Below are 27,611 nucleotides of genomic sequence, written 5' to 3' on the forward strand. Positions count from 1 at the left end.
CCCCATGAGGGGCTCGATCCCAGAACCCTGAGATCACGACCTGAGCTGAAACCAAGAGTTGGACACTTAACTGAATACACCACCCAGGAGCCCCAGTTCAGTTGTTTTTAAAAATAATTGGATTTAATTTAATTGGATTTAATTGGATTGGATTTTGAGTGGGTAATTCTGTCCACAGGGCAAAGATTCCAGAAGGTACCAAAGAGGGCAAACCAGGAGGGCTGGAGGCAGGAAAGAGAGGGAGGCTTCTTTTGGACTGAACCTTTGGTCTTGTTTAGATTTTGTACCGTGCGTAAGCAGTATCTATTTAATAGAATGACTTAAAACAAGCGAGCAAGCAAAACAAAACAACCAAACAGTTAGGGGTTGAAAAATAACCTCCGTCTCACCTGGCTTCCAACCCCAGCCAACCTCTCCAACCCCACAGACAACCGCCTTGATCAGCTTACCTTGTGTCTTCCCAAAGACATTGTATGCATATGCACACGATACTTTAAAAAAAAATTGTGCAAATTGTAGCATCCTGCCTGCATTGTTGTTGGTCATTTGGGATCTTGATCTTTTCATCCTGAAGGCCTAACAGGATGATAGGCCATCATTTATTTAACTAGATCCTCTACTGATAAAGTTAAGGTGGTTCACGATCGCTTTCTTACAAAGCGAAGTGAGAGAGTGTAACTCCCCGCTCTTGGAGTGGTGCAGACGTAACTGTATGCATACAGCATTTCAGTCCCGAGCAGGCACATCTGCAGGCTGTCTGTAGAAAGCAGAGCCCCAGCGTCAACAGCTGTGGGCATTGCTACAGGGAGAGGATGTCGGGAAGCTTCTATGAGGAGGCCTATTTGGCCATATCGATCAAAAATGAAATCCCCACTCCCCCCATTTCTAGCACCTCCTGGGTGCTCGGCGAGGGGTAGAGAGATGAGGAGCACTCAGGCTGAGCTCTTGAGGGGCTCTCAGAGGCAGACAAATCATTCCCAGCCCCAGGAAGGAGGGATGTCAAAATGCCAGGACACTGCAAGGAAACTAGCCTTGGGCCTCTCACCGGGGAGAGAGAGAGAGGAAATGTTTGTTCAGAGGAAAAGAAGGAAGGGCATTCCAGCAGAAGGATCAGCATGTGTGAAGACTGGATGTCACAGAGGACACAGGGGAACTGTGGGGCGTTCCGAGGAGCAGGCCCTCTCTTGTTCAGGGTTCATGTGGTGGGAGGGGGATATGAGGTGGGACCTGAGTGGCTCTCTCTGGCCATGGTGGTGTAGAGGAATGGCTGAACGCAGTCATGTCTTTGAATAAATTCCCAGACTCCGAGGGATATTACATAACTGTATGTATCGTCACAAAATGCCTTTGGCCTCTAGCAAGTGCCCAGTAGAAACCTGTTGAAGTATAAAATGAGCCTTGTTCCTGGGCGTTATCTCTTCAGTGAGGGTCCCTGTATTCCCCTGAAGGCTGAGGGAGTGAGCCTCATCCAGGAGGCTCAGGGTCAGGTCGGGGCGGTGGTCTGATCCTGATAATGGTGCCATTCTTTGGATGTCTTCCTTCTCTGTCAAAAGCTCATGGGAATCTTGCGTTCTATTCCTTGATATATCTGGGTTAGCTTTAATATTAAATGTGGAATACATTACAATATAAAAATAAATTTCTCCAACTTTTTTTCTAAGTAGGCTCCACACCCAGCGCGGAGCCCAACATGGGCCTTGAACTCACGACTCTGAGATCAAGATCTGAGCTGAGATGGAGAGTCAGATGCTAACTGACTGAGCCACCCAGATGTCCCTTCTCTAACATCTCTGAGTCAAATGAACTCTTTGACTTCAAGAAGCCCCCCGAGTCGCCCAGCCTGAGAAGGACGTGGATTACCGACGGGTTGGGGTAACCCAGCTGCCCTGCAGTAAATCCACAGTCCTCCCTCTGACCTCTGCGCAACCGCCTCCAGCCCTCTTAATGATCATGAGGTTTGCAGCGCTTCACCCATTCATTCATTCATTCATTCATTCATTCATTCATTCATTCATTCTGTATTTCTGAAAGTTGATAATGTTCAAGGCGCAGCCCTCTCTCCCGTGTCATCCACACGGAGCTGAGAGTAACAGCTCTAAATGCTTTGCGCAATAATCTCAGTCAATACTCACAATGGCCTCTATGATGTAGGTACAGCCATTACGGAGGGGGAGATGAAATTCAGCAAGCATCAGCAATGGGACCAAGGCCACTCTGTAAGGGGCAGAACCAGAATTAGAAGCCATGCAGTCTGACCCCAGAGCCTGCCCTCCTACTTCCTGCACCATATCTGATATGCACTTGGGCCATGAGCACTGGGAAGGGGAGCAAGGAACCCTGGGAATCAGAAAAACCTTGACTGGATTCCTGGCTCCCTGCAGTTGGCTCTGCGATCTTGGGTAAGTGACCCTCTTCACCTGGTACTAGGTGCTCTCCCCAGGCACCCCCATCCCTGGCCCCTTCTGCTCTGCACTGGTGAAAGGCTGCTTAGAGAGTGGAGGATTAGGTGCAGCCCAAAGGGTGTACTCCGTAGCATTGGAAAGGGATGATTCTCTCAGTTCCCTTACACAGCTGGCCTTCCTTCTCCGGGTCACTTCTCACGGTGGGCTGCTGAGTCCTACTGTGTGGAAGAACTTAACTCCTCTCACTCCCACCTCGGGCAGGTAGGTACACTTTACAGATGAGTCTCCCAGAGGCTAGTTTTAATAACCCTGTTTACCTAGGCTTACCCTGGTAAAGACTGACTCCATGCTCATTTCACTAATCACAGCTACTATCATTTACTGAGCATTTATTAGGTGCCAGACACTGTGCTAAGCATTTTAATCTTTAAAACAGTCTCCCAATATTTTTATTACCATTTATGTCTCAAGCTCCCCATCTGGAATCTATCACCTGGGCATGAGCATAGCATCTGGTTGGAAGGGTTATCCTAGGAGGTGGAGGAAGTTGCCCAAGGCCACACAGCTAAGAGGTGGCTGAAGAGGATTTGAACCCAGGTCTGTTGGGTTTGACAAAATAATGGTGAAGAACGACCACTCTGTACTGCCCGGGCAGAGGTTGCTTGGAGTGGCCAGAGTAAAACCAGCATTCAAAGCATAGGGGCTATGGTAATGGGTCCCCTAATTATAGACAGGACCTAATTATAAACAGGAAAAAAAATCATCCTTTCTGCGAGAAAGTAGTAAAAAAGCAAGCAAATAAACAAGCAAAAAAGCCTGAAAGTGGGTGAGATTAGCACTTGGTTAAATCGGTATCCTCAGCATTGCATGTATCCAGGTGGTCCCCGGGCTAATTTTAGTTGACGTGCAAACATATTTTATGTATTTAAAGTGATAAATATAACTAGCACATTTGCGACTCCATGGATATTACTGCTTATGACAAGGCGGAGTAAGAGTGAATTGATTTTAAAAATTAAGCAAATAAGCGTCAATAACATGTGTTCACTGTTGAGATGTTCTTTCACACTCAGATCTGTAACAGCAGATCATGCTGGTTCTATCTTCAAATATGTCCAGGATCCAACCGCCTGTCCCCAAGCCAGCGTGGTCTCTCCTGGACCACAGGGACAACCTCTCACCAGGTCCCTGCTCCCAGCTGTCCCCCCCTCAGTCTGGTCTCCACATGGCCACTAGAGGGAGCCAGCTAAAACAAGGCAGAACATGACCCTCCCCTTCTCAGAACCTCTAGGGGTGCTCTACTTGCTCAGAGAACTAGCCAAAGACCCCCAAATGGCCTGTGGGACCCTTCAATCTGTCCCCCAGTATTTCTCACCTATTATCACCTCTCTGATGGTCCTGGAACACGCCAGGCACATTCCCACCTTCGGAACCTTGTACTTGCTGTTCTCTGTGCCTAGAACATTGTTTCCCATAGTGGTCCCCCCCACCCCCCACAATCAGGACTTTGTTCAAATGTCACCTTCCCAGGGAAGCGTTTCCTGACCACTTTCTCTGAACCACACCTACCCTCTCCTGGCATTCCTCTTTCCTCTTCTCTACCTTATTTTTAACCTTGGCACCTTTACCTTCCAAAACACCATATACCTGATTGTTTTGTTTATGGTCTGTCCTCCCACTAGACTCCTTGAGCTTAGGAATTTTGTGTTTTGTTTACTGCAGGATCCCTAGCCCTTTAAACAGTCACCCCTGGAGCTCGCCTCTTCCCACCACCAAGAAGCAAGTGCTGCCTTACATGATTTCTGCTGTTTCATGCCTTGTGTCTTCCCAGCTCACACGGAAACTTCCCAAGGGCAAAGGACCGCGTTTTCTTTTCCAGGATCAGATGTTAAGAAGATGAACACTCACCTCAAGGAGGCTTGAGTTCAAGTCCCAACTCTGCCACCTATGGGCTGTGTGACCAGAGACAAATTACTAAAGCTCTCTGTTTCCTTCTCTACAAAACAGGTCTAGTAAGAATGATAACTTCTTCACTGTGTCGGTTTTTTGGGGGGATTTGATGAGATAGTGCATATAAATGTTTGGTACAGGATGATGATGAGCATGAAGCTTGGCTAAGTGAGAGATTTGAATTCAACCACCTCACAGATTCTTAATGAGTGCCTACTATGTGACAGGCATTGGGCTAGGGACTGGAGAGAAGGAATGGGGCAAGATGCTGTCTTGTGTGAATGACCTTCCTTGATGGCACAGGGTGGTCTCAAATGGCCTGTGTCTGACTCCACTCCACTCAGTGCTGATGCGGGTGGCTGGTGCCTCATAGCGTCACCATCTTTCCCCACGTGGGGCTTACATTCCAGAAGCAGAGGAGAATGGACATGGAATTGTGTGGTTATGAATGGTGAGAAGCATTGTAAAGCGAAAGCACAGGGTATTTTGGGAAAATACTGGAATAACGGGGGGGGGTCGATTTGATGCTGAGGGGTTAGGATTCATTCTTTGTGAGTTGCTTTGTGAGAAATGTGGCTGCAGAGACCTGAGGAGCAGCAGCTGGGAGCCCACTTTCCTCCTCTCCTACATCCCCAGGGAACTGGAGCTTGTTTTGCACAGGGCCATCTAGGAGGGTGCCCTTAGTTAGGCCTTAGCTCATAGGCCCTGCCCTGCCGGCCTCTCACACACCCTCTAGTGGTGGCAGTGCAGGCGGGTGCTAGGCCGGATGGGCCCTGGGAATCCAAGGACAATGGAGCTGTCACGGCCCTTCCCTTCCTGATACTATCTCCACTAAGAGGCATCTTCCTGTAATGAGGGATGACTCTGGGTCCTCGTGTCGTTTAATTTTGGTAACAGCCTCAAACATGATTCCTATTCCCATTTTACAGACGAAGACCCAGAGGCTCATTAAGCCAAGGGAGGTTTAAGGAAGGTCAGTACTGAACTCAGGAACATGAGACTCTGGTTTTGGTGCTCCTCATATGGCATCCAGCAGGCACCTAATGGCACCCCACCTCTAATGTCACAGCTCTGCATGAGCAAGAGCAGAAACCAAACTTTGAGTTACTGCCCAGAGAAGAAGGTAGCCCTCCCTAGGAAGGTAACCCCCCCAGCCTGCTGCCCCATTACCATTGCTTCCCACATACCTGCAAACCAGCACCCCCCCCCCCAGTTGGTTGGGTTCAAATCTCCCCTCTGCAACTATCTAAAAGCTTGTGCACGTTAAAGCCTCTGTGCCTCAGTGTCCTTATCTGTAAAATAGTGGTAACAACCATATCTCCCCCCAAAGTGTAAAGTGGCCTTTGGGGCCTCACCCCATCATACTTTGATTCAGCAGGTCCAATGGATCACATTTTGAAAGTCACTGCCCTGGAGAGTGTGCTCTGGCAACACAGACCCACACACCACTCTCTAGCTGTTGAGGGTGAGCATACATACTGGTTTATGCACTCTCAACACTACCTTCATGTCAGTGGCAAATTAAATGGCAAGTTCCTGCGCCTCGGTTTCCTCATCTGTAAAATGGAAATAGCAATAGAACCTATCAAGGTTGTTGCGGGAATTCAATGACTGAATCCTTATGATGCCTGAAACATTGTCTTGCCCGTAGTAGGAGTCCTTACTGCAATCCACAGCCAGACCAGCAACTACCCTGATAAAAGAAAATACATTGCATTGAGTTTCTCTTTGTATTCCCCCCCCCCGGGGGCGAGAAATGACTGAAAGGGACCACGAGAGGGGCTTCTGGGTGTTGGTTACACAAGTGTTGTATTCACCTGCGAAAATTCATCTTGCTGTTCACTTGGATTTGTGTGCTTAAAATGCACTATCTCCTAGGATCTTCACGGTCCAGTGAAGAACGCAGGGCAGGCATCGTCATCCCCATTTTTCAAACAAGAAGGTGGCAGCTATTTTGATTTGGCCAAAGCAGCAGGGGATGGGGGTGAGGAAGCTCCTTTCGAGAGAACAACCACTTCTCCCGGAGAGCGCAGCGCGAACAGTACCTGGCTCCAGGTAAAAGCTCAGCAAATGGTTTTGAGTCCTTCCAGAATATACCGCCCTTCCCCCAGCGCTCACGCAGACTCGGGGCCCGGGGGTACTCTCAGGGCCGCACACTCAAGGGGCCAGCCCCGCACGTGGGCACCCGCGGGGGAGACCCGCGCGCCAGCGCCCCCGCGGCCCCCGTGGCCCCCGCGGGGGAATGGCGCCCAGCCCCGGGCCAATGAGAGTAGCGGAATTTCTTTCATTCAGTGCGGGGCAGGGCTCCTGCCCGGAAAGGGGCGGGGCGTCGTGTCGGGGGCGGGGCCGCCGCGAGCCGGGGGAGAGGGCGGTGCCCGCCCCACGACCGGACCAATCGGCGCCGCGCCCGGGGGGGGAGGGGGGGACCAGGCCTTTTTTCCCTCCGCGCGGGACCAATCCTGACTTTACAAGCTTGAACTTTTGCCACCCTCGGACGAGCGAGCGCGCCCGAGGAGGTACCCCGCCGCGCCGGCTCCAGGGGCAGGAGCGGCCTTAACCCTTCCTGCGCCGGGCGGCCCGCTGCTGCAGCCGCGCCCCTCCAGCCAGCTCCGGGCCCGCTCGGGCGGGACCCTGCCCCCAACCCACCCCCATTTCCTTGGGGAAACGTAGCGGGGGAAAGCACGACCCCTACCCACATCCCTCTCGGTGGTGCAGAGAATCAGCTGGGGGAAGGGGAGGAGGAAGCACCCGGCCCCGAGGGGGCCCGGGACGGCTGGCGGTCCGCCTAGCTCCGAGGGAGGGCCGTGGCGACCGTGAAGAGTCGGAGAGGAGACACTCCCCGCCTTTACCCCACCCCCTGCAACTCCCTACCTCCGGCAAGCCTGGAGTCCCCGTGCGCCAAGCGTCCCAAGTCCCCCATTTGGCCCAGCAGAGCGACCCCTGACTGCGCAGGGGGTGTGGAGACCTGGTGCCATCACGGAAGATCCTGCTACCCCAACAAATGAGCCTCCCCCTGCTCCCAAGGGACTCAAGCCGGGAAGGCACACACGCACACCCATTTTTATGAGCCTTCCCTGGGATGGGGGTTTGGACCAACTCTAAAGTGCAATGTGTGTTTGCAAGTTTGTGCACAAGCCAGGGAGAGGCAAAGCGCCCCGTTTGCATCCAAGCCTCAGTGGGTCTACCGAGCCCTCGGCCGCTCACCCGTGGTTTGTGTAACTCGCGTGTGTGTGTGTGCGCGCGGGCGTGTGCGTGTGCTCGCTCGTATCTGTGCCCGCGGCGCAACGCGGGCCAGAAAGCGGGCCGTGGGCGCTGTCAGGCTCGGGGCGGGGGTGCCGGGGCGAGCGTGGGGCGGGAGCCCGGGCTCGGCCCGCCCCGGGAGCCGGCCCCTCGGAGCCTCGGGCCCTGCATTGGGACGTGTTCTCCTTTAAGAGTTAAGAAACTTGAAACCTTGTTTGCGCAACAATCAGCGCCGCGGAGCCGCCAAAGTGTCTAGACTGGCATATGATGGGAGGCAGCCAATGACTCCGCGGCGCTCCTCCGGGGGCCCTCAGTGTGCGTTTGAGGAGAACAAAAAAGAGAGAGAGAGCCGAGCGGGGGAGCGAGCGAGGGAGCCGAGCCGAGAGAAAGAGCCGCCGGGCGCTGCCTCGCCAGACCTCGCAGGGACCGCGGGGCCACCGGGAGGCACTTTTTGTGGAGGGGGGAGGGGGACGACCTCTGCAGCCGCGGCGCCCCGGGCGTCCGAGCGCAGCGTGGGGCGGGCAGCGACCTCTGCCTCGGTGGATTGCATTTTTAATTAAGGATTCCCAACAGCTCTTTGGGATTTTTACAGTTTCCACTCATGTGTTGACACCCGCGTTCAGGAGAAACTTGCTCCAAGTGCATCTAGCGCCTGGGACCTGAGACGGAGTTGGCTTTTCGTGCATGCAATTCCAGGATTTTGGTTTTGTTTGGGGTTTCTTTTTCTTTCTTTCCTTTTTTTTTTTTTTTTCCCTTTTCTGTTTGCAGGGAGTAAGGAGGAAGCTGAGGGTATCAACAAGCCTGCCTTTCGGATCCTGCAGGAAAAGCCCATGTAGTTAAGCGCTTGGGTTTTAAAAGCAGGGCTGCCCCGACACCTGGGGGGTTCGGCGCGAGCGCTTTGTGCTCATGAACCAGCCGCGCAACTTTTGAAGGCTCGCCGGCCCATGCGGGGTCTTTCTGGCGGGGCGCCGCCTGCAGTCCCCCTCCAGCGCCGGGGCTGGAGTTGCTGAGTAGCCGGGCCGCCGGGGTCCATGTAGCCGCTGGCCCCGCGCGGACTGCGGCTCGGCGCGCGCGTGTTCCCCGCCGTCCCGGCCCGGCGAGCTCCCTCATGTTGCAGCCCTGCGGCGCTCCTTCGACGACAGGCTGTGCGCGATCTGCACGGCGCCCGGCGGCGGAGCTTCATGTGGGGCTGCGGCCCGCGCAGCCGGCGCCTCGCTGAGGGAACGGACCCCCGGTAACCGGAGACCGCCTCCCTCCCACCCCCGGCGCCAAAGGATATCGTATGTTCAGGTCCAAACGCTCGGGGCTGGTGCGGCGACTTTGGCGAAGTCGTGTGGTCCCCGACCGGGAGGAAGGCGGCGGCGGCGGCGTCGACGACGAGGATGGGAGCTTGGGCAGCCGAGCTGAGCCGGCCCCGCGGGCACGAGAAGGCGGAGGCTGCGGCCGCTCCGAAGTCCGCCCGGTAGCCCCGCGGCGGCCCCGGGACGCGGTGGGACAGCGAGGCGCCCAGGGCGCGGGGAGGCGCCGGCGCGCAGGGGGCCCCCCGAGGCCCATGTCGGAGCCGGGGGCCGGCGCCGGGGGCTCCCCGCTGGACGTGGCGGGGCCGGGAGGCCCGGGCTGGCTGCCCGAAAGTGACTGCGAGACGGTGACTTGCTGTCTCTTCTCGGAGCGGGACGCCGCGGGCGCGCCGCGGGACGCCGGCGACCCCCTGGCCGGGGCGGTCCTGGAGGCGGCGGGCGGCGGGCGGAGTCGCGAAGCCCGCTCGCGGCTGCTGCTGCTCGAGCAGGAACTCAAGACGGTCACGTACTCGCTGCTGAAGCGGCTCAAGGAGCGCTCGCTGGACACGCTGCTGGAGGCGGTGGAGTCCCGCGGCGGCGTGCCGGGCGGCTGCGTGCTGGTGCCGCGCGCCGACCTCCGCCTGGGCGGCCAGCCCGCGCCGCCGCAGCTGCTGCTCGGCCGCCTCTTCCGCTGGCCCGACCTGCAGCACGCCGTGGAGCTGAAGCCCCTGTGCGGCTGCCACAGCTTCGCCGCCGCCGCCGACGGTCCCACCGTGTGCTGCAACCCCTACCACTTCAGCCGGCTCTGCGGGCCAGGTGAGCGCGCGCGCCGGCGGGGGCTGGGGCTTCCCCTCCCCGCCCCGTTCCGAGGCCTTTCGGTCCGGGACACCGCGGGCGGGCGGGCGGATCTGCGGCTGCACCCGCCGGTGCCCCTGGAGGCAGGACGGCCCGGGAAGTGGGTATTGGGGCACACGTGTCCAATGGCACCTTCTTCTTAAGACTCGGGCAAACTTGCAAGGGTATGCATTCGAGTTTGCTCTGCAGCTTCAGGGACCAATGTAGGCTGCAACTTCATAGACGGTGAAAGAGGAGGGCAGGCCTAGGAGAAGCCGAACACGAGTGTCGTCCAGCCCCCCCCTTCCCCCCCCAGTCTGTGCCCAGGCCTGTAGCATTTGTGTACATATGCTTATTCCTATGCTGTACTTTCCTATGTCCAGGTAGATACAAGTTGTGAAATTGGGCGTAGACAATTCATGTCTAGAGACAAAAGTGTTCATAAATTGTCACACTGGTTCCTTTGTATAGTTTGGAGCAAAGCTCTCTCAGAGTGGAGACCACCTTCTTGCCCTGATTGCTCCCGGCATCCCTTGGGGTCAAATATCAGGGCCCCCGCCGTCCTCCTCATTGTCAGTTCTGTGTCCAGTGTTTCTAGAGTTGACGGTCTAGAGGTGGAGGAGGCGAGGAAGCCAGATATTAATTTTACTTACCTCTGCGAGCTGCCTCCCTTCTTTGTTCTCTTCCTGGGATTTCCCGCACACACCCTACCCCCAGCCCTGCTTACCTGAGCAGGCCCTGGGTTCTGGAGCAGAGGTAAGGACAGGTGGAGGCTTCTGGCAGGCCCCAGAAGCTTGCAGTTCCCCTGCTCTGACCTCTGCATTGCAGGGCTCACACATTTCAGCCCATAGCATCTTAGGGGTGTATGCATCAGGTGGCATTGGGGGTTCTGTGGGGGTGGGACTGCTGGAAGATTAAAGGCTGTTGGGCCTGGGAGGGCTCTGAACTCCTCCAGTCTCTGTCCCCTCTGGAGAGTCAGCATCTAGCCTGGGAGCACATAGAGGGTCAGATCACAGATCTCTGGACTCCCAGTGTGGAAGGGGACGGTGGGCCCAGGATTTGTCCCAGATGTCTTATTCACATGTAGGGTAGTGGCTGGAGGGGAAAGGCAGGTGTCTCCGCGGTTCCTGAAGAGAGAGCACTAATGGGGTGGGGGTGGGGGAGAAGCAGCATTGACCTGGCTGCCCTGGTCCCCACATGGTCACTCCAGGCGTGACTCGAGGGCTTTTGGCAGTTCCGGACCTGTGGCCCATGGTAGGCTTTGTGTGCCCCTTGTTCCTCTTCCAGACAGCTTCTCCTGGAAGTGGCTTCCTCCTCTCTGCCACCCTGTCTCCTCCCTAACTCTGGAGAGGGGGGCCCTGTTTGTGGTTGCCCTGTCCCCAGTCATTTTTGTTGCGTGGGAGATAATTGGCGGGGCCCGCTCTGTGCTTTTAGCAGGTCTTGGCAACTACTTTCTCTCTTACCAGGTCAGTCTGCCCACAGATATTTGTTGAGCACTTACTCTGTGCCAGGCATGGCGCTGGGTGCTATAGCAGGGAGAGTAGAAATATGAGTAGGACCCATGCCCTTAAGAAACATAATCTTCCCCGGGGAGATGGGGCAGAGACGGGGGAAGAAGGGCCAGGTCATTGGGTCTGAACTCTCAGAGCGCTGTGGGATGTGTAGGTAACAGGATCCCCTCCAGGAGCTCCATAATTCTATCTGGAGATGGGTCGGGGAGGTGGGCAGAGAGGAGGAGGAGGAGAGGGCCAGCTGAGAGTCAAGGTGCCAGGCAGGCTCAGGTGTGTGAGCCAGAAGGGATGCACACCCCTCCCTCCCTGGATTAGAAGTCAACTTAGGTGGTGGTTCAAGTTTGGCCAATTTGGGGGGTACAGCTGCAGTGGAACAGTTCGTCCCAAAGCCCTGGTCCCAGGGTCTCTAGTAAGCTTGACCTTGGATGAGTAACCTCCCCTCACAGTCTCCCTACTGGTGAGTGGGTGGCTCTAGGAATATTCTCCACATCTAATTCTAGACTGAGCATTGGTACTTGACTCCCTCCCTCATCCCAAAAGGAGGCACTGTTGCAGGGGCTGTGTCTGTTCTGTTCCTCTTTGCCAGCCCTCCCCCCTCCCCCCATTCAGGCCACCCTCGGGGCAGTTGGGAGGACTGATGGTCTGGGAAGAGTTTTCAGTAGGTGTCAGGTTGACCCTCTTGCTTCATCCCCTGCCTGATGGCTTGGGCCGCTGGGACTGAGAACTGGGGAGCCCTTTGCTGCCCACCCCACCCCTGCTGCCTGGCCGCCAGCCTGGCTCCTGGAGCTGGGCGGGTGCATAGCTGGAGCTCAGCCGTGCGCATCCTGATAAGGAGACTGCTCCTTCCAGGGCTCTGGGGGAAGAGGGCTGGGGCAGTGGGGCGGGCAGGCAGGCAGACAGACAGATGGACAGACACATTCAGGGAGAGCAGGCACGTAGCTGGAGAGTACACCCAAATACCCAGCAGGCCAACTGAGGGGCACCCTACCAGTCACCCCAGTGCCCACCGGACCCCCACAGGGAGCCCAGGTGGCCAGGAGGCCCCTTTCTGGGCAGTGCTGATCCCTGCTGCTCAGAGCGAACCCTGCTCCCATCCATCAGCTTGCTTTGGGACAGTGGGGCCAGTTCCCCTCTTTGGGCCTCTTTTCCCACGTGTAAAGTGAGGCGGTGGACAGAATCCCTGGGGTCTGATGGGCAGATTCCAGGGGACCCAGGCCTGCCTCCCCTGCCCTGCTCTCTCCCCCATGCTTGTCTCAGAGAGTGGGGGTCCTCCCTCTATGCCCGGCTCTGTCCAGCACCTCCGTCCCCGTGGGAGTCAGGCCCAGCTCCCCTTCCCTCTTGTGTGTCTTTCTGTCCCGGGAAAAGCCAGTTCGCTGAGCTCGGTGCCTATGTGGACGGAAATGTGGAGAAATACTTTAATCACAGTTCTAACCTGTGTTTATACAGCTCCTTTCTCCTGAAAGTATCCATTAACTTTGGAATAAATCTCCTGCTCTTTGCTCCACCACTTTTTTTTTTTTCTGTAATTATATTCAGTAAATTACTATTATCCAAATTGCGCCAGGGAAAGAGACAGAGCAAGAGCGAACTTCTAAACGACTGGAGGAGGCCGCCTAGGAAAACACAGGGTTCCCAGGCCAGGACTATAGGAATTAGAACGGGCTAAAAAGTTTTCCTTTTATTTGGCCTGGCATTATCCCTTTGAAATGAGATCAATTTCAAGTTGGGCTTCCAAGCCCCTGCCCCGCCCCTCTGGCGGCCCCTCGGCCTGCCCGCCCTGCTCCTCGGAGCTCCTCCTTGGAGGTGAGGAAGGGGTGATAATGTGCAGTTTGCTTCTTGCTGGCGCCAGCCGGCTGCGCTGTTTATCTGGCTGCCGGGGGAATCTGGGCAATTAGGCTCTGCCGGCCTTAAAGCGCCAGGAGCTCCTTTTCTGAGGCTCCCAACCCGGGCTTGGGGGTTGAGCCTTCAGGTTCTGGGGGTGGAGGGGACGGTTGCTTGGGAGGCCCCCTCCCCCCGCCACAGCCACCCCTGGGAGGGTGGCGACTGGGAGGCCCAGGGATGCATGTGGATCCTTTCCTAAGGGAGATGCTGGACTGCAGAGACGGGGGGTGGAAGGCATTGTCCCAAACTGAAACATCACCAGGCGCTGGGAGAGGCAGAGAACTCTCCTGGCTTTAGAATTATGGTCTAGATCCCAAAAGGCTAAGTACCCCCTGGGGGCTAACCAGAGGCCCGTCTGAGCTGAGCTGAGCTGAGCACTAACCTTCTGGTACGCTCGGCCCCTGGCTGACTGCTTACTTCTGAAGGAAGTTGGAGGAGATTCCTGAAGTTGATGCCTGAGGCTGGAGTGTCTGATGTCTCTCTCTCTCTCTCTCTCATGTCCATTTCTTTTAGAGGGGCCCGCAGGGTTGTAGGAGCTCTCCCCTTCAAGTTTAGAGCATCTAAGTTACTACTGAAAAATCAATACAACTTCTGTAAGTGCTGAGGTGGCTCCTAAGAGGGGACTGGCTAGAGGGCCTGGAGGCAGCCCACACTTGCTCTTCTGACCTTTTGTTTCCCACCTGAGTACCCGCTTTGCCCACCTGAGTTAGTGACCTGGGGCTCCCCTCACCCAGATCCGTGGGGCCGGGAAGTGTTGGGAGTGAAGCGGCGGTGCCAGTTAAAGGTCACCCAAGACTGGTCATAGCAGCATTATTATTATTCCTAGTAGTCAAAAAATGGAGAAAGTCTAAATGTCCATTAGCTGAGGAATGGCTAACCAGCCATACAACGGAATATCATTCAGCCATAAAAGAGTTCGTGGATGCTGCAGCTCGGGCGAGCCTTGAAAGCATACGCCAAGGGAAAGAAGCCAGACACAAAGGGCCACATACTATGTAAACCTATTAGTGTGAAATGTCCAGAATAAGCAGATCCATAGGGACCAAAAGTAGATTTGTGGTTGTCTAGGGTTTGGGGGTTGAGGGAATAGGGACTGACTGCTAACGGGACAGGGCTTCTTTGGGGTGAGGAAAATGTCCAGTAATTACATGGTGGTGTTGGTCTCACAACTCTCAATATACTAAAAAACACTGAATTACACACTTTAAAAGAGTGAACCTTAGGGTATGTGAATGAGAACTCAATTGTTTGAAAAAAAAGGTAACTCGGTATTGGTCCCCACCTGGCCTTCCACTTTGTTTTGCAGAAGTAAAATAACATCTCCTGCCTTTCTATGTGGCCTTGGACAGGTCCTTTACCTGGCTGGACCCCAGGTGCCCGAACCAGTTAAAAGGAGCAGTTGAGCTGGGTGAACATGTGACATTATAAATCCCTGTGTCTTGGGGTGGAGTCCATAAGCCTTCATACTTTTTAACTTGCCCAGGATGGAATTTAGCATTCAGCTTCCAGCCTCTAAAGTTGTTCAGCAGTTCTGTGCGAACCATTTTGCTGGAGCAAATGGAGGCCTGGTCAAGTCCCTCCTAAAAGCTTTGCAGTTCCTCACAAGCTGGTGTGAGGGACGTTTCAAATTTATAGATTTGCTTTCTGCCTCATTCACATTAGGACACACCCAGCCCGGGAGTGGCCGTGGGTGGTGGGAGTCTCCGGCGGCTCCTTCAAGAGGGGACTTTGATAGCCCTTCTTCCCCTCCACATTTTGGGTCCCAGATAAACAGCCCCTGGGAGAAATGCTGGGGTTGGTGACAGTGGCTTGACTCCAGCCGCCACTGCCCATTGCTGCCAAGTTTCACTTTTGGGGGACAGATCTGGGAGGCCAGTTGTCCAGAGCGCCCTACCATGTGTGGCCTGAGCCTCAGCCAATCAGATTTTTGCAGAAGGAACCCTAACACAGGAATTACAGGCCTTCCGATAAGTGAGTGGGGGAGTGGACAGGGCATGAGGCTGGGGATCAGGAGACCTGGCTTCTGGCTGTGGCTCTGGTTCTCCCACCAGTTTGCTGTGTGGCCCTGGGGCAGTCACCTCCCCCGGCCAGGCCTCCGTGCTCACTGTGCAGTGGGAGTGCCCGCCTCAGTTCTCTTTCCCTGTGGAGCTGTAGCCCCACTTGCATTTTGCCTCTTGTCCTGAGAGGCCGGTCTTCACTCAGGTCTGGTCTCTCGCCCCTCCAAGACCCTGAGGACCAGTGGGCCAAGTGGCTCCTACTGAAGGCAAATAGTTGCCTTCCTGGAGTCTTGTTGGGGGGCTCCTTTGGGTCACTCCTTTCAGCCTCTAGGTCTTCGTTCTCCACACCTTTGTCTGCAGAGGCCCCCACCTCTCCATTATCCTGGTCACCATCGTCTTTGTCCGCACATGTTGACCGAGCACTTTCTGTGCACGTGATGGACTGATGACTGGGGTGAAGGGGTGTAATACAGGGTGCCTCTTGTTGCCTGCGTCCTTGGGATGTAGAGCAGAGTCAGGGCCTGGGCCCCGATTCCAGTTCCACCATGATTGGCTGGGGGGGAAACTGGGTAAGTCAGTCTTCTCATCTGTAAAATGGGAATGAGAATGGCCACCTTATTTATTTTTGAGAAAGGACGAAATAAGAAGTGCCCAGAAGCATGATTAACCACGCTGTACCTAAGATCCAAAAGAATGCAATTACTTACAATAAATGAAGTTGAAAATGCCCGGTGTGGAGAAAGACACAGGCATTCAGCAAATGTTTGCTTCTCTCCCAGTGGCTCTTCCATGATTCACTTTTCCTTCTCCCAAACGCCTGTCCACAAAAGATTCCCTGTTTCTAGACCTCAGAGCCTTGACTTTGTTGAAGTAATTTCAGGCTGGAGAAGCTGGGTGGGGAAGAAGTGAAGCTGCACTGGGTGTGCAGAGGAAAACAAACGCTCCTACAACGAATTGTGCCTTATTATAATTGCGAAAAACACTTATTACCCCTTGTGTCATTACTGATACCTGCCTAATAATAGTTATTACCGCTTTACTACCACTGAGGGTTTGTTTTCTTTTGCGATTTGGTGGTGTTTAGTTTCATTTAGGGAAAATGAAGGGTCATTTCATTCATGCAAATTGTTACTTAGTTTAGCAAATTGTTACTTCCCCTAAAGCAAGAGGCTAAGGAATTCTTCTGAAGACAAAATACATGTTTTTAAGGAGGAGTATTTTAGGCAAATGAAAGGAAACCAAAAGAAAAATACCATAGACAATAAGGAATCACAGAGGGTCTGAGCCGGGAGGCCATGGAGAGCTTGGGGTGCACCCCTTCTCTTTACAAAGTGGGAGACTGAGGCCGAGAGCTAGCTGGAAGTGACTGGCTTAAGGTCTCCCATCTGGGAAGCTGGGTTGCCTTCCTGGGCTCTAGCCAGTCTTGCCCTCCTCCCTGCCCCCGAAGAATGTCAGTTATAATGCAGCTTATTTGGAAAGGAGCTTCTGTGTCTCTCACACTCAGTTCTGATTAGAGTTGCCAAATTTAGCCAATAAAAGGACAGAATGCCTAGCTGAATTTGAATTTCTGTTAAAAACAGCACATAATCTTTTAGTATACGTATGTCCCAAACAGGGCAAGGGACATACGTATACTAGAAATTATGCCATATATATCCAAACTTGAAATTTAACAGAGCATCCTGCGTTTTATCAGGCAGGTATCCTAGCTCTGACTCTCACTGCACCCATGTTTCATTTGTTGTAACAACAGTTAGTGTTTGTACAGGTACTTTTCCAGAGTACCAAGAGCTGTTTTACATATATTATCTTCGTTTGCCCTCCTGGCAAACCTGGCAGGTCTTTATGGTTATTATCCCTATTTCAGAGCTGAGGAGACAGGCTCAGAGAAGGGAAGTAGTAACTTGCCTGAGGTCACACAGCCAAAGGGGGCAGATGAGGGCTTGAGTCTGGGTCTGTACCCCAAGCCTGGGGCCTTCCCCGTTGGGTAAAGAGAGGTGGTGGGGAAAGAGTTTTCTGGGGGCTGGGCTTATTATTTGAGGACACCAATCATCAAAAGCCAGGTCGAACCCCCAGGTGTGACCTCCCCTGCCCCAGCCGTGACGTGTTGTGTCTCCTGTCTTCCAGAATCACCACCACCCCCCTATTCTCGGCTGTCTCCTCGCGACGAGTACAAGCCACTGGGTAAGTGTGTCCTCCTTCCCACCCAGCTCCCTTTCAATCTGGGGGCGGGGTGGGGGGGTGCAGCCTCAGTGCCGAAGGGCTGGAGGGAAGGGGGGGGCGAAAAGCAGGCCTGGCTGCCTTTGCGCTGGGGCGAAGTTTTACAAACACACCTACACTTGGGCCAAAGCAGACCCAGGCTCTGCAGCGGGCTATTTACATCTCGAAATTCCTCCGCTCATCATTAACCTCTCTGTGACCTTTAAACATGGGCCTGTGGGAGATGAATGGGTTTTGGCTTAAGCACCTCATTGGAGATGGGTTGGTGTTTCTCCCTTTTCCTCTCTCCCTTCCCCAGCCCTCGGTTGCTCTCCTTTTAGCTTGCAGTAATTAGCACTATGACAGATAGGTAGAGCATGAAGTCACTGTGGAGAGGAGTGGTGTGCTTCTCCCCATGTTAAGCCAAGAAGTTCACCTGGGCAGAAACAACAGTGGGACCATGGAGACAGCTTGTGTGTCGGTGCAGGAAGTCGCTGGCATGGTCCGTCCCCTCCGTGCGCTCAGTGGAGCTGGTCATCGTATAAGGCAGGTCCCATTTGGAGGCAGAACGGGTGTTCTGGAAAACCTTGGGGCTAGACGAGCAGCTCAGATTCTGGAGTAGAGGCATGTGGTTTTGAAAGTGGCGATGGCTTGTTCTCTGGCCCTGCTGTACCCTCCAGTGGAGGATCCCAGGGGTGGGGCCAGTTAGTTCGGCTTTACCAGTATCAGGAGAGCAAGTTTGTTTCCCAGGCAGTTCCCGTGGGATTCAGGCTCTCGAAGTCAGCTAGCATGGCAGTGATGCTAATACATTCCACCAAGTGACCACAAGAAGTGGGTTTTGTTTTGTTTTTGGTAAAGGCCTCTTCCCAGTAGCCTCTGTCAGCATCGTCTGGGAGGTCACTCCTAAGTGGCACAGACTCTCAGGCATCCAGGCCAGTTTGCTTTCCAGGCCCCCCTGTGGAGTGAGAAGCGCCCCCCAGGTCTGCTCAGGAGTTTGACCTCTTCGGTCAAGGGGGACAGAGGCTGTCCCATGACGGTGTTTGAGTCAGTGGTTTAATGATGGCAACTTCCTCATTGTTTCTCCCCACGTCTGGTCATCCCGTGGATGGAGGAGCTTTTTTTAGTTCTCCGGGGAACCGAAGAGGTCATCTGGTGGGACCCTGTCACTTCACAGATGAGGGATCTGGCTGAGGGACGAAGAGGGCCCCCCAGCTAATGAGCAGTAGGGCTGAGGCGGAAACCCACGAAGCAGCCCCCTGTTCGACTCGGCCATTCTCCATCCCTCCCTCATGGGCCTGTCTCAGCATTTCCCGAGTCAACATAATTGCACTAGTCGCTTAGAAGATCCCTAGTTCCATTAGAGGAAGGAGAAAAAAAAAAAAAAAAACCAAACAGCCCAAATGTTCTCAGTAAATGTAGCCCCTCTGTTTGAATGTCAAGGATCATTGCCCTGAGGAATTGCGGGTCAGCCTGAGATAAAGCAGCAAAAATCAGGACAGTGCCTGGCCCTGCAGAGTGACCATTTGGAAATCAACAGGTGTCTCGGTTATTTTACAAATGGGACAACTGAGGCCTAGAAAGAGGAAGTGACACCCGCTGGTGGCCACACAGCTCAGGAGTCTGCAAACTATGGCCTACCACCTGTTTTTGTTTGGCTTGTGAGCTAAGGTTGGTTTGCACTTTTTTAGATGGTTAAAAAAAAAAATCAAAAGAGTACTATTTCCTGACGCGTGAAGATGACATGAAATTCAAAGTCTAGCATCCATACAAAAAGTCCTGCTGGAACATGGCCGTGTTCCCCCACTCCCACATTGTCTCTCGCTGTTGCTATACTCCAGCGACACAGTTGAGTTGCTGTCACAGAGATCCTGTGGCTCGCAAGGCTGAAAGTTTTACTTATGACGGGGGCCCTTTGCAGAAAAAGTTGGTGAGCCCTGATTTTTATGACTGGTGGCAGAGGTGGGACTCAAACCTGGGACCCCGGCTTCCAGACAGGGTCCCTCCGTGGGGCTTGAGCAGTGATCAAGGTGGGAAGTGTTCTTTTCTCTACCAGCCACTGTGCTGCTTCCAATGTCAGGGGTCACTAGAAGCAGTAAATGGGAGGCTTTGGAAGAATGCACAATAGGGCCTCAAGAGCCTTGAAAGGTGGAAACCATTCCCACTCTGGGGACCCTCACTCACTAAGCTGTCCACGTGGGCTCTCTAGCGGCTCCCTTAGAAATAAGGTTCAGCCTGCGATGATGTTACTTCAGACAAGAAGTAGCAGCAAGACTCAGGGCGCTGAACACTTCGGGACCAATAGATATGAAAAGCAAAACTCTCTTAAGAAGTTCCCACTTGGGCATTGTGGGTCTTATTTTTATTTTAAAGAGATTTTCCATCTGTCCTTATTTCCCTCCTAGCACGTTTTACCAGCAGATAACTTTTTCGTGCCCCGATAAATAGTCCGAGCTATTTTTTGTATTATTTTCTTTTCCTTGCATTGTTGCTTTTTCATAAACAAAAAGTCAGTTCACTTCTAAGCCTCTGTGATCACATGAGACCAAAAAAACAAAATAAAACCCAGAACACCCAGTCAGCATCTGGCAAGTGGGAAACAAACAAAACAAAACAAAAACCCCAAATTGGTTAATGTTTCATCTTCCCGTTCCCCAAACCTTGTGGTAAAAGGGGGAAAAAAAATCCTACAGATCCAGTGGAATTCTAGCTAGCCAGGGCCTTGGCTAACGGTTTTAGTCCCAGGAATCCCCAGCTTGGAGTGGCTCTCCTGAGCCAGGTGGGACCAGCTGAGCCAGACCTGGGTTGAGCTGGGTAAGAAGGTGACGAGCTGTCAGCCTCACAGAACATGCCTTATGACTCCTTCACACGGACAACACCTCGTGGCTGGGAGCAGAGGAAAAATTTTGCGAGTCCGCCTGCCCAAAAAGGCATCGGCTTGTCTGGGTAGCAGCTCAGTGTTCCAGAGAAAACGTGCAAAAGATTTTCCTTTCCCCATCTCACTCACTGCACTGAAGACAGGGGAAAACAAATAATGCGCACCATATGAAGTACTTAAAATTACTTAAAAAAATAAAAAAAGCCTTAAAAAAGCAAAACAAAACAAAAACACAGTCCAGGCATTGAAAGTTGCCCTGTGAGCAGGTTTGGATATTAAGGAATGGAGGAGGGAAGAGGGGAAAAAAAGTTAATCTGGGAGCAAATGCTTGAGCCCTTAATTAGAGGGGTGCAAGTGGGACAGAGTGAGGGTGGCTGGTAACTTGTTAAAACAGAGCTTCCCCAGCTCCAGCGGGAGGAAGGAAGGAAGGAAGGAAGGAAGGAAGCAAGCAAGAAGGAACAACTTTAAGAATTTTAATGGTGGTAATTAAGCGCAGCAACTATGAATTGTTTAGGGGCTTAATTTAACCTTACCCACGGAGGCTCCAAGTTGCTACTTGCTCAGTCCCCTGAACTTGGGTTATTTCTGTGGTCAGAGTAGTTGAGACTTTTTCAGGTGCCAAGGCTGCAAGACTCAGCATTTTCCAGAGGAGTTCCAGGGCTGGCTGGCTTGGTCTCGTGTGATCATGGGACGAGGTTACAGAGTGGCATCAGAAAGCTGGGAGGGACACGGTGCCCTTTGCAAGCACTTGCGTGCACACACACGTGCACACGCACACACACACACACACAGATGCGTGAGAGAGAAGAAAAGAGAGGAGTGCCCCACCGCCGACTAAGTTGTCTTTCTCTTTCCTCCGTAGATCTATCTGATTCCACATTGTCTTACACTGAAATGGAGGCCACCAACTCCCTCATCACCGCCCCGGGTGAATTCTCAGGTTGGCATTTCTGTCCTTGCACGGTGCTGTTGTGTTGAACTTCACAGAAGGGGACAGGTGGGGGCGGGGAGCTTGATGGAGGCCTTTTTGATTTCCTCTCTCCTTTTCTTTTCCCATTTCCTCCCACCTCTTGGATTGGAAGATTCACTGTCTTCGTTGCCGGCGTCCTTGGGGTTAAGAACGATCTGTACGAGTGAGATCTAAAGTTGGTCACTTGGAAAGTGCTTGCTGGGCCATGTGCTCCCCAGTTGTCTCCACCTTGTCTCTCGTGGGGCTGGTGAAAGCCCAGCATGACCCTCCATCCCTCTGTTTAGCAGGGGAGCCTCTTGTCCCAGCTGCTGAGAGGCTCCAAAACACATGTGTTTGTATACATTTATCTTTGTGGCTTTTTCCTCCTCTCCGCACTCTGGGGAGGAAGGACAGACGTGGAAGGTCAGAAGAGGGGGAAATCGAGTGGGTAGAACGAGCTTGGGGGAGGGTCTGGCAAGCGAGGATTTTGCCAAAGGCTGGTGGTTTCCATGTCTCTCCCTGAGCGGTGGATGCTGGGCTAGGAAGCAGAGAGAACCCCAGTTTGGAGTCCCCCAAGCCCCTGCAATGAAAAGTTGGCCACAGGGATCCTCCCATTCCTGAGAATAGCTAAACCTAGCTTTGCTTAAGAAACGAGAGGTTGGCCGTGACCTGGGGTCACCGGGGGCCAGGAGGGACTCTGGTGCGGAGGTCTGTGGGACCCTTTGGGAGCACGGCGGATGGGTGTGCTAGGAAGACAGCTGGGGCTTGTGGCCTGGGTCTGTGCTGCATGGCGTGACAGCCACTCAGGCTGGTGCTGCTTCTTCCCAAGTGGGCATGGCTGGCTCCCCGGGTGAGAGCCTCTGAGTGCATCCGAGCTGTCCTTCCCCTGCCCCACGCCTGGGGCGTAATGGCGACAGCAGTGACCATAGCTGTTTATGGAGTGTTTCCTTCTGGCCGTGTCCGCTGCTCCGGCCCTGTACATGCATGGTCTCAGAACAGCAGTAAAGTCCTGGCCCCGGGTCACAGAGTGGCAGAGTCATTTGCCACCATGCCACTGTGCTCCTGACTGCTGTCCCGTCCCCCTTTCCTGCAAGGGCTGCATGTACTTCCAAAGCCTCCATTCCCCCGCATGAAGTTCTGGCTGTCATTCTTGCCATCCTCATCCCGTGACTCTAAGGGGGACACGATGCTGGCTGCACGTGGCTGCCTGGCCATTTCCCAGGTCCGAGCCCTTCCCCATTCATTCCGTATTCCATCACAACCATGGGAGATCAAACAGGTACGCCTGTTTCAAAGATGGGAAAACGAGAAGCTGGAGCAGGAAGTGACTTGCCCAGGGTCCCATAGTGGGTCCCCTTGCCTTCCGGTCTCTGGTGGCCCCTCTGATTGGGGTTTTCTTCTATGCCTTTTGGCCCCTACTTGGTTATAATGCCTTTCCCTGAAAGACCTTACCAAATGAGCACAAGAAGTTAGTATTTTAATCCATTCTTTTTCTTCTGTGCCTATAATTTTGAAGCAGGAGGCTTAACAGTATTTCTGAATGCATGATTCTGTGCCCCTGCCAGCCCTCAGAATGTATTTAATTTAGGTGGATTGCATCGGCATGGGTCGTCTAGATGGATGGGTAATTTTTCCACATTCTCTGCTTCCACCCCCACCCGGTTAATGGTGGAAACTGCCATTTGCGGAGATGCTTTAGAGTTCCACGGTCTGGGTCTGTTTGCAGATACAGTCTCTTTGGATCTCTGTCCTCCCAGAGCTGGCTGGGTGTGTGGCTCAGTCAGAAAGGAGCAGACCCCAGAGCACCTACAAGAACCAGGAGAGAGCGCCTTCTGGAGGGGCATGTCCAGAGACCCTGGGGGCTGTTAGATTTGGCGGCCTTTGGGGCCCCACGTCTGGGATTACCACCCAGTCATTCTAGAGCACTGTGTGGTACTGGCCAGTGAGCAGATCCCTGCTGCTCTTTACTGTGGACGAGGCCCGCATGGTTTGCGTGAGAAAATTTGGCGTCCAGTGGCTTGGAATTCTGAGGGGCTGAGGGAACTGGGGAGAAAGTTTGGGGTTTCAGGGGTGGGGGTGGGGGGATCAAATGGGGTCTGCTGGGCTTTGGTCGGAGTTCGAGGTTGTCTCAGGAGGTGGGTGGAGCGTTCCCCGTGTGGTCACCCAGGCACCTTCCAGGAACGTCACTCATCTCCTCCCGTTCTGGGGGCTCGCTGGTCAGCTTTTCCAGCTTACTCGTCCTGTGGGATTCAGAGGACCAGTGGGTTGGCACTGCCCTCGCCTCCTGGGAGCTCCTAGGCTTGGGGCGGAGGTAGCTGTCACCCTGGAGGACAGGCTCGGGGAGGGAGGCGCTGCAGGGTGAGGGGAAGGCCCAGAGGGGTGACAGGTCTCAGTGGATGAAGGCAGGAGTCATCCGGCTAGTACGGACCGAGGTGAGGTCAGAAAGCTGACGGGCAGAATGTGTTGGGCCTGGCCAGGGTGTTTGATGTTCAAGGACAGATAATAACTGCTGCTACTGACAACAGTTGACCTTATTGACACTCACTACTTAGCGCTTTGCTAAGAGCTGGTCATTCTCCATCTCATTGACTCCTTATGGCAACCCAGTGAGACGGATGTGATTCGCCCTATTTTATAGGGAAACTGAGGCTCCCTGCTGGGCCAGCTGCCCAAATTCCTGAATTGTAAGTGGCAGGCTCCAGCTGGGAGCCTGAGCGGTGTGACTGCCCAGCCCTCCTGCCCTTAGGGTCCTGCCTGGCATTCCGCAGCTAGGGCTCCCATCCCCCTCCCAGAGACACACCCCGGTGAGGGGTGGGGGCAAGGGAGTGTGATCCAAAGAGCCTGGGGACAGCCTGGCCCTGTTTAAGAACCAGGGATGGGGTGCATAGAGCTCAGTGCTCATCCTTGTCACCACTGGGCAGGGTGGTGCAGACCACCCTGAGCCCACACGGGCCAGCTTCCTCAGCCCCTTCTGTCTCCCTGAGTCCCGAGGGGCTCCTGTTCCTGAGAGCCTGGCCCCTCTCTTGAGCAGAATGTCTGCAGCCCCAGGACAGAGCCCACTCGGTTGCCTTGCGCTGTCTGCCTATTTTTATCCAGCTCCAAGGTCTCTGCTTCAGTTTCCTGTCCTGTTGTTGAGGCCACTTTAGGGGGATGGTGGGCATTTTGAGGCACAGTCATGGCTGGGGCAGGCAGGGACACATGGGCGGCAGGACAGGAGAGGGTCTGGTTGCAGCGCTCTGCTGCGTGGTTGACAGGACACTCATCTAATCTGTTGAGTAGCTCCTAGGTGCATGATCCCTGCTAAACAGAAGACTGAAGCTCAGAGGGGACAGATGACTCCAGCAAGATTGCTCAGTGAGGGGCAGAATACAGAGCTTCTACTAGATCTAAAGACTGACGCCCAGAGTCTTGAAAGCCTAGAAGGCCCTTTTGGGGTGCCTTCAGAAGCTTGACACTCTGGATTCCTGGCCTACCTCGGGGCCTGGGGTGCTGCCCTTGACTATCTAAAGTCCCCTCAGGTTATCCGCCCCCGCCCCCCCATGGCAATACCTCTGTCTTTCTCCTGTTCCTTTGATTTCAGTCTAGTTTGGGGGAGGACAATAAGGTTAGCTAGTTAAATTCATACTAAGGTGTGAGTGGCTGGGAGACAACCCTTCTTGGCAATGTGAAGGTAGAATATGCCATAATTCAAGGAATTGAGGGACGAAGGGCCACATAGGCATGAGCATTCTGAGGAGGGTTGAGGGAGGAGGGCAGGGTTCTCTTGGCGTTCAGCTGCTCTAGGCTAGAACAGAATGAGCACCACACAAGGAGCATTAGGCCCTGGGTGCGGAGCAGCCAGATCAGGCTCCGTGCTGGGTGCTGAGTGAGCGTTGGGCCATTAAATGAGAGCCTGAGGTGTTGCTTTAGAAGCCAGGCCTGCTTCACTCCCATGCCATGGGGCTGGGGGGTGCAGCACTGGGCTGGCTCTTTCAGGAACCAATGACTCCCCTCTGGTATCCTGTTCTAGTGCCTATTGGATAACTGAGCGCTTTATTAAGCACCCACTGTATGCAAGGTGTGGTATAAGCTGCCAGTCATAGGGACTGAGCTGTCCCTTTGTCTGACCTTGGATGTGCGTGCTGGTATCTCAGTCGTCAGAGCATGCTGTTTCTTTAGAGCTGTGCCAGTGAGGGGGAGCCCCTCATTTTTAGAGGGAAAGGTCCGGTAAAGGCAGGGAGCTACATAGGCTCACGTAGGGGGGTTGGGAGCTCAGCTACATGTGGGTATCTTTCCTCGACCAGCCAGACTGTAAGCTTCTCGAGAGCACAGTCCATTCTCTAGGATTCCTGCATTCTGTGGACGGACAGAGTTTGGGAACAGAGGCTCAGAGAGGGTAGGAGAGCGGCCAAGGGCCGCACAGCGGGCATAAGCAAGTGGAGCCAGGTCATAGCCTCGGCGGGTCCACACTGCCCAGACACCCGCCTCCTTTCATCTCTGTGCTCTCTGAGCAGGTACCCTGTGGGGTTGGTGCTGTCTGGTGTTCATCGTCAGCGCCTACCGAAGCTGGGAGAGGAGCACTGGTGTACTGTTTCTTGCTGCTTCCTCCTTCTAGGGCCCAAGATGCTCTCCTCAGACACTCCCGTCTAAGAGACCCTAGCTCTCCTTGTTCTCCAAGGTGCTCAGTTCAGTTCAGTCAGCGTGTGCTGAGCCTCTTCAGCAAAATCGGCTGAAGAGCACGGGCTGTGCACCACTAGGCCCTGGGTTCAAGTCCCAGCCGTGCCCTTTCCTGGCTTTGGGACTTTGGGGCAGGCCCTTACAAGATCAGCCACGGCTTGGCACACGGCATATGGTAGATGTGGCCATGACGGCGTGGGAGCCGCTCTGCTTACAGCTGGGAGCTCAGAAACACAAATTACATGATCTCTATCCTCGTGGTACTCACAGACCGGTGAAGACACGGTGATAATGAGAAGTAGTAGAAGAGACAGTCTAGAGGAAGAAGAGGTTAGTGATTGACTCTTGGTGTGGTCGGGGGGCAGCCCAGAAAGACTTCCTGGAAGAGGTGATATCCAGGTTGGGTTTTATGGGATAAATAGGAGCCTACAAAAGGGACAAGGTTTGGGGGTGGGTCGATGTGTTCCAGGTAGAAGAAATAGCAGGTGCCAAGGTCTGGAGGTGTGAAAACAGCCTGAGGCTGAAAAAGCAAAGGAATTTAGAAGGGTTAGGAAGCAAAGCACCAGGTGTTGGTGGGAGATGAGGCAGGGGGAGGCCAGGGCCTGGGTAATATTTTTAAAAACTTTTTATTATAATATAGAGTGTATAGGTAAGTGTCCCCCTCAGTTTTTACAAACTGATCACACCTGGGTGACAGACAGAGCCTGGGTGACAGGCAGAGCCTGGATAACATCGCTGTCACATGACAGTGCTCATGGCCTGTAGGTCGGGGTGCTGTATGCCAAGTGGGTGGTTTAGGAGGGAGCACGGGAGGGAGGGCGGGGGTCAGGGGAGTTTTAGCTGCAAAGAGGGTTTCACTCGGTTTTAGAGAGCAGAAAGGAAGTCTTACCTGGGGTTTGAGGCAGATGGTACCCTGGCACAATTAGACCTGAACCCAGATCCATCCCCACGGATTCAGAGCTGGCTTTTGGGTGTGGCCCACACTTGCTCTGCCTAACCCCCAGGTCAGGCTCCGGCCTGGAGGTGGTGGGCCAGGACTGACGCTGAGCTTCCGGGTCAGGAGCAGCTTGCCATGTCCAATTCAGAAATGGCCCCAGACTCCTTGCCCTCTGTCAGGGCGGGGGGGCGGTGGTGGAAAGGACCATTCACCTCTGGTTCCAACATGGGCAGCATTTGGAACTTGCATCAAGCCTCTCCCATGTGTTTTTTTTTTTTTTAGTTTTGACCAACCAAAGGGAGAAAAAAAAAAAAAAGCCTTCCCTCCTTAAAAACTCCAGGGCAGGTCACACAAGGACCCATTCTTCCTGGGCTGGTTGTTTGAGGCTGGAGCAGAGGTGGCAGGGGGCAAAAGGCAGCAGTGATAGGGACTGCAGCAGTTCCGGGAGGACCAGGCAGTTGTGGGGGGGGGTGTTTTCTGGCCAACCTGGTTTGCCAGGAAGCAGTGTAGGATGGTGAGCAGCACGCTGGAGTGGCTTCCAGGCTTGGCTTGGAGCTTTACCCTGTGGTATGACCTCGGGCAAGCACCTCACCTCCCCGGTCTCAGTTTGCTCAGCTGTATGTTGGGCCACTGATCTCAGGGGCTCCTTGGTAATGCTATGTTCCGGGCAGAGGGTACCGGCTCCTGGGCCTCGGGGTCGTGCACGGAGCTGGGGCTTCTGGCCTGCAGTATCTGAGGTTCCTATCATTGTCCCAAAGCAAAACTATGCTTGGGACAAGGCCATGCAGAGGGAGGGGCTCGGTGTCCTGCACCCCCCACCTCCACCCCCGGAGCCCTAAAGCTTGGGGACTGGAGTAGGGGTACACTTGACTGATGAAGAATCCAAGGCCCAGAGAGGGCAAC

The 27,611-nt window shown here is 54.1% G+C and overlaps 1 protein-coding gene and 2 long non-coding RNA genes across 4 annotated transcripts in view; 2 read left to right on the forward strand and 1 right to left on the reverse strand.

The window, feature by feature from the left end:
- The first annotated feature begins 1,206 nt into the window (after window positions 1-1,206).
- On the forward strand, window positions 1,207-5,435 carry LOC145723545 (uncharacterized). Its single transcript, XR_014148685.1, has 3 exons — window positions 1,207-1,955; window positions 2,152-2,399; window positions 4,125-5,435. It is a non-coding gene; the product is annotated as an uncharacterized LOC145723545 (long non-coding RNA).
- A 1,493-nt stretch (window positions 5,436-6,928) lies between these two features.
- SMAD6 (SMAD family member 6) overlaps window positions 6,929-27,611 on the forward strand; it is a 75,707-nt gene continuing 55,024 nt past the window's right edge. The window contains exons 1-3 of one of the 2 annotated variants that reach the window (XM_081831296.1): window positions 7,149-9,685; window positions 17,220-17,276; window positions 21,029-21,106. In XM_081831296.1, the coding sequence (XP_081687422.1) occupies window positions 8,875-9,685; window positions 17,220-17,276; window positions 21,029-21,106 (946 nt within the window). In that variant the 5' untranslated portion in view covers window positions 7,149-8,874. Of the gene's footprint in view, window positions 9,686-17,219; window positions 17,277-21,028; window positions 21,107-27,611 lie in introns of both variants that reach the window. The other variant, XM_081831297.1, reaches the window with a different exon arrangement.
- Window positions 8,307-10,514, reverse strand: LOC145723550 (uncharacterized). The gene is made up of 2 exons (XR_014148699.1): window positions 10,431-10,514; window positions 8,307-10,311 (listed from the first exon to the last, which is right to left on the reverse strand). It is a non-coding gene; the product is annotated as an uncharacterized LOC145723550 (long non-coding RNA).

Source organism: Leptonychotes weddellii, chromosome 9 (genome assembly GCF_054177405.1).
Source record: "Leptonychotes weddellii isolate Sample4059 chromosome 9, ASM5417740v2, whole genome shotgun sequence".
Classification (NCBI taxonomy): Eukaryota; Metazoa; Chordata; class Mammalia; order Carnivora; family Phocidae; genus Leptonychotes; species Leptonychotes weddellii.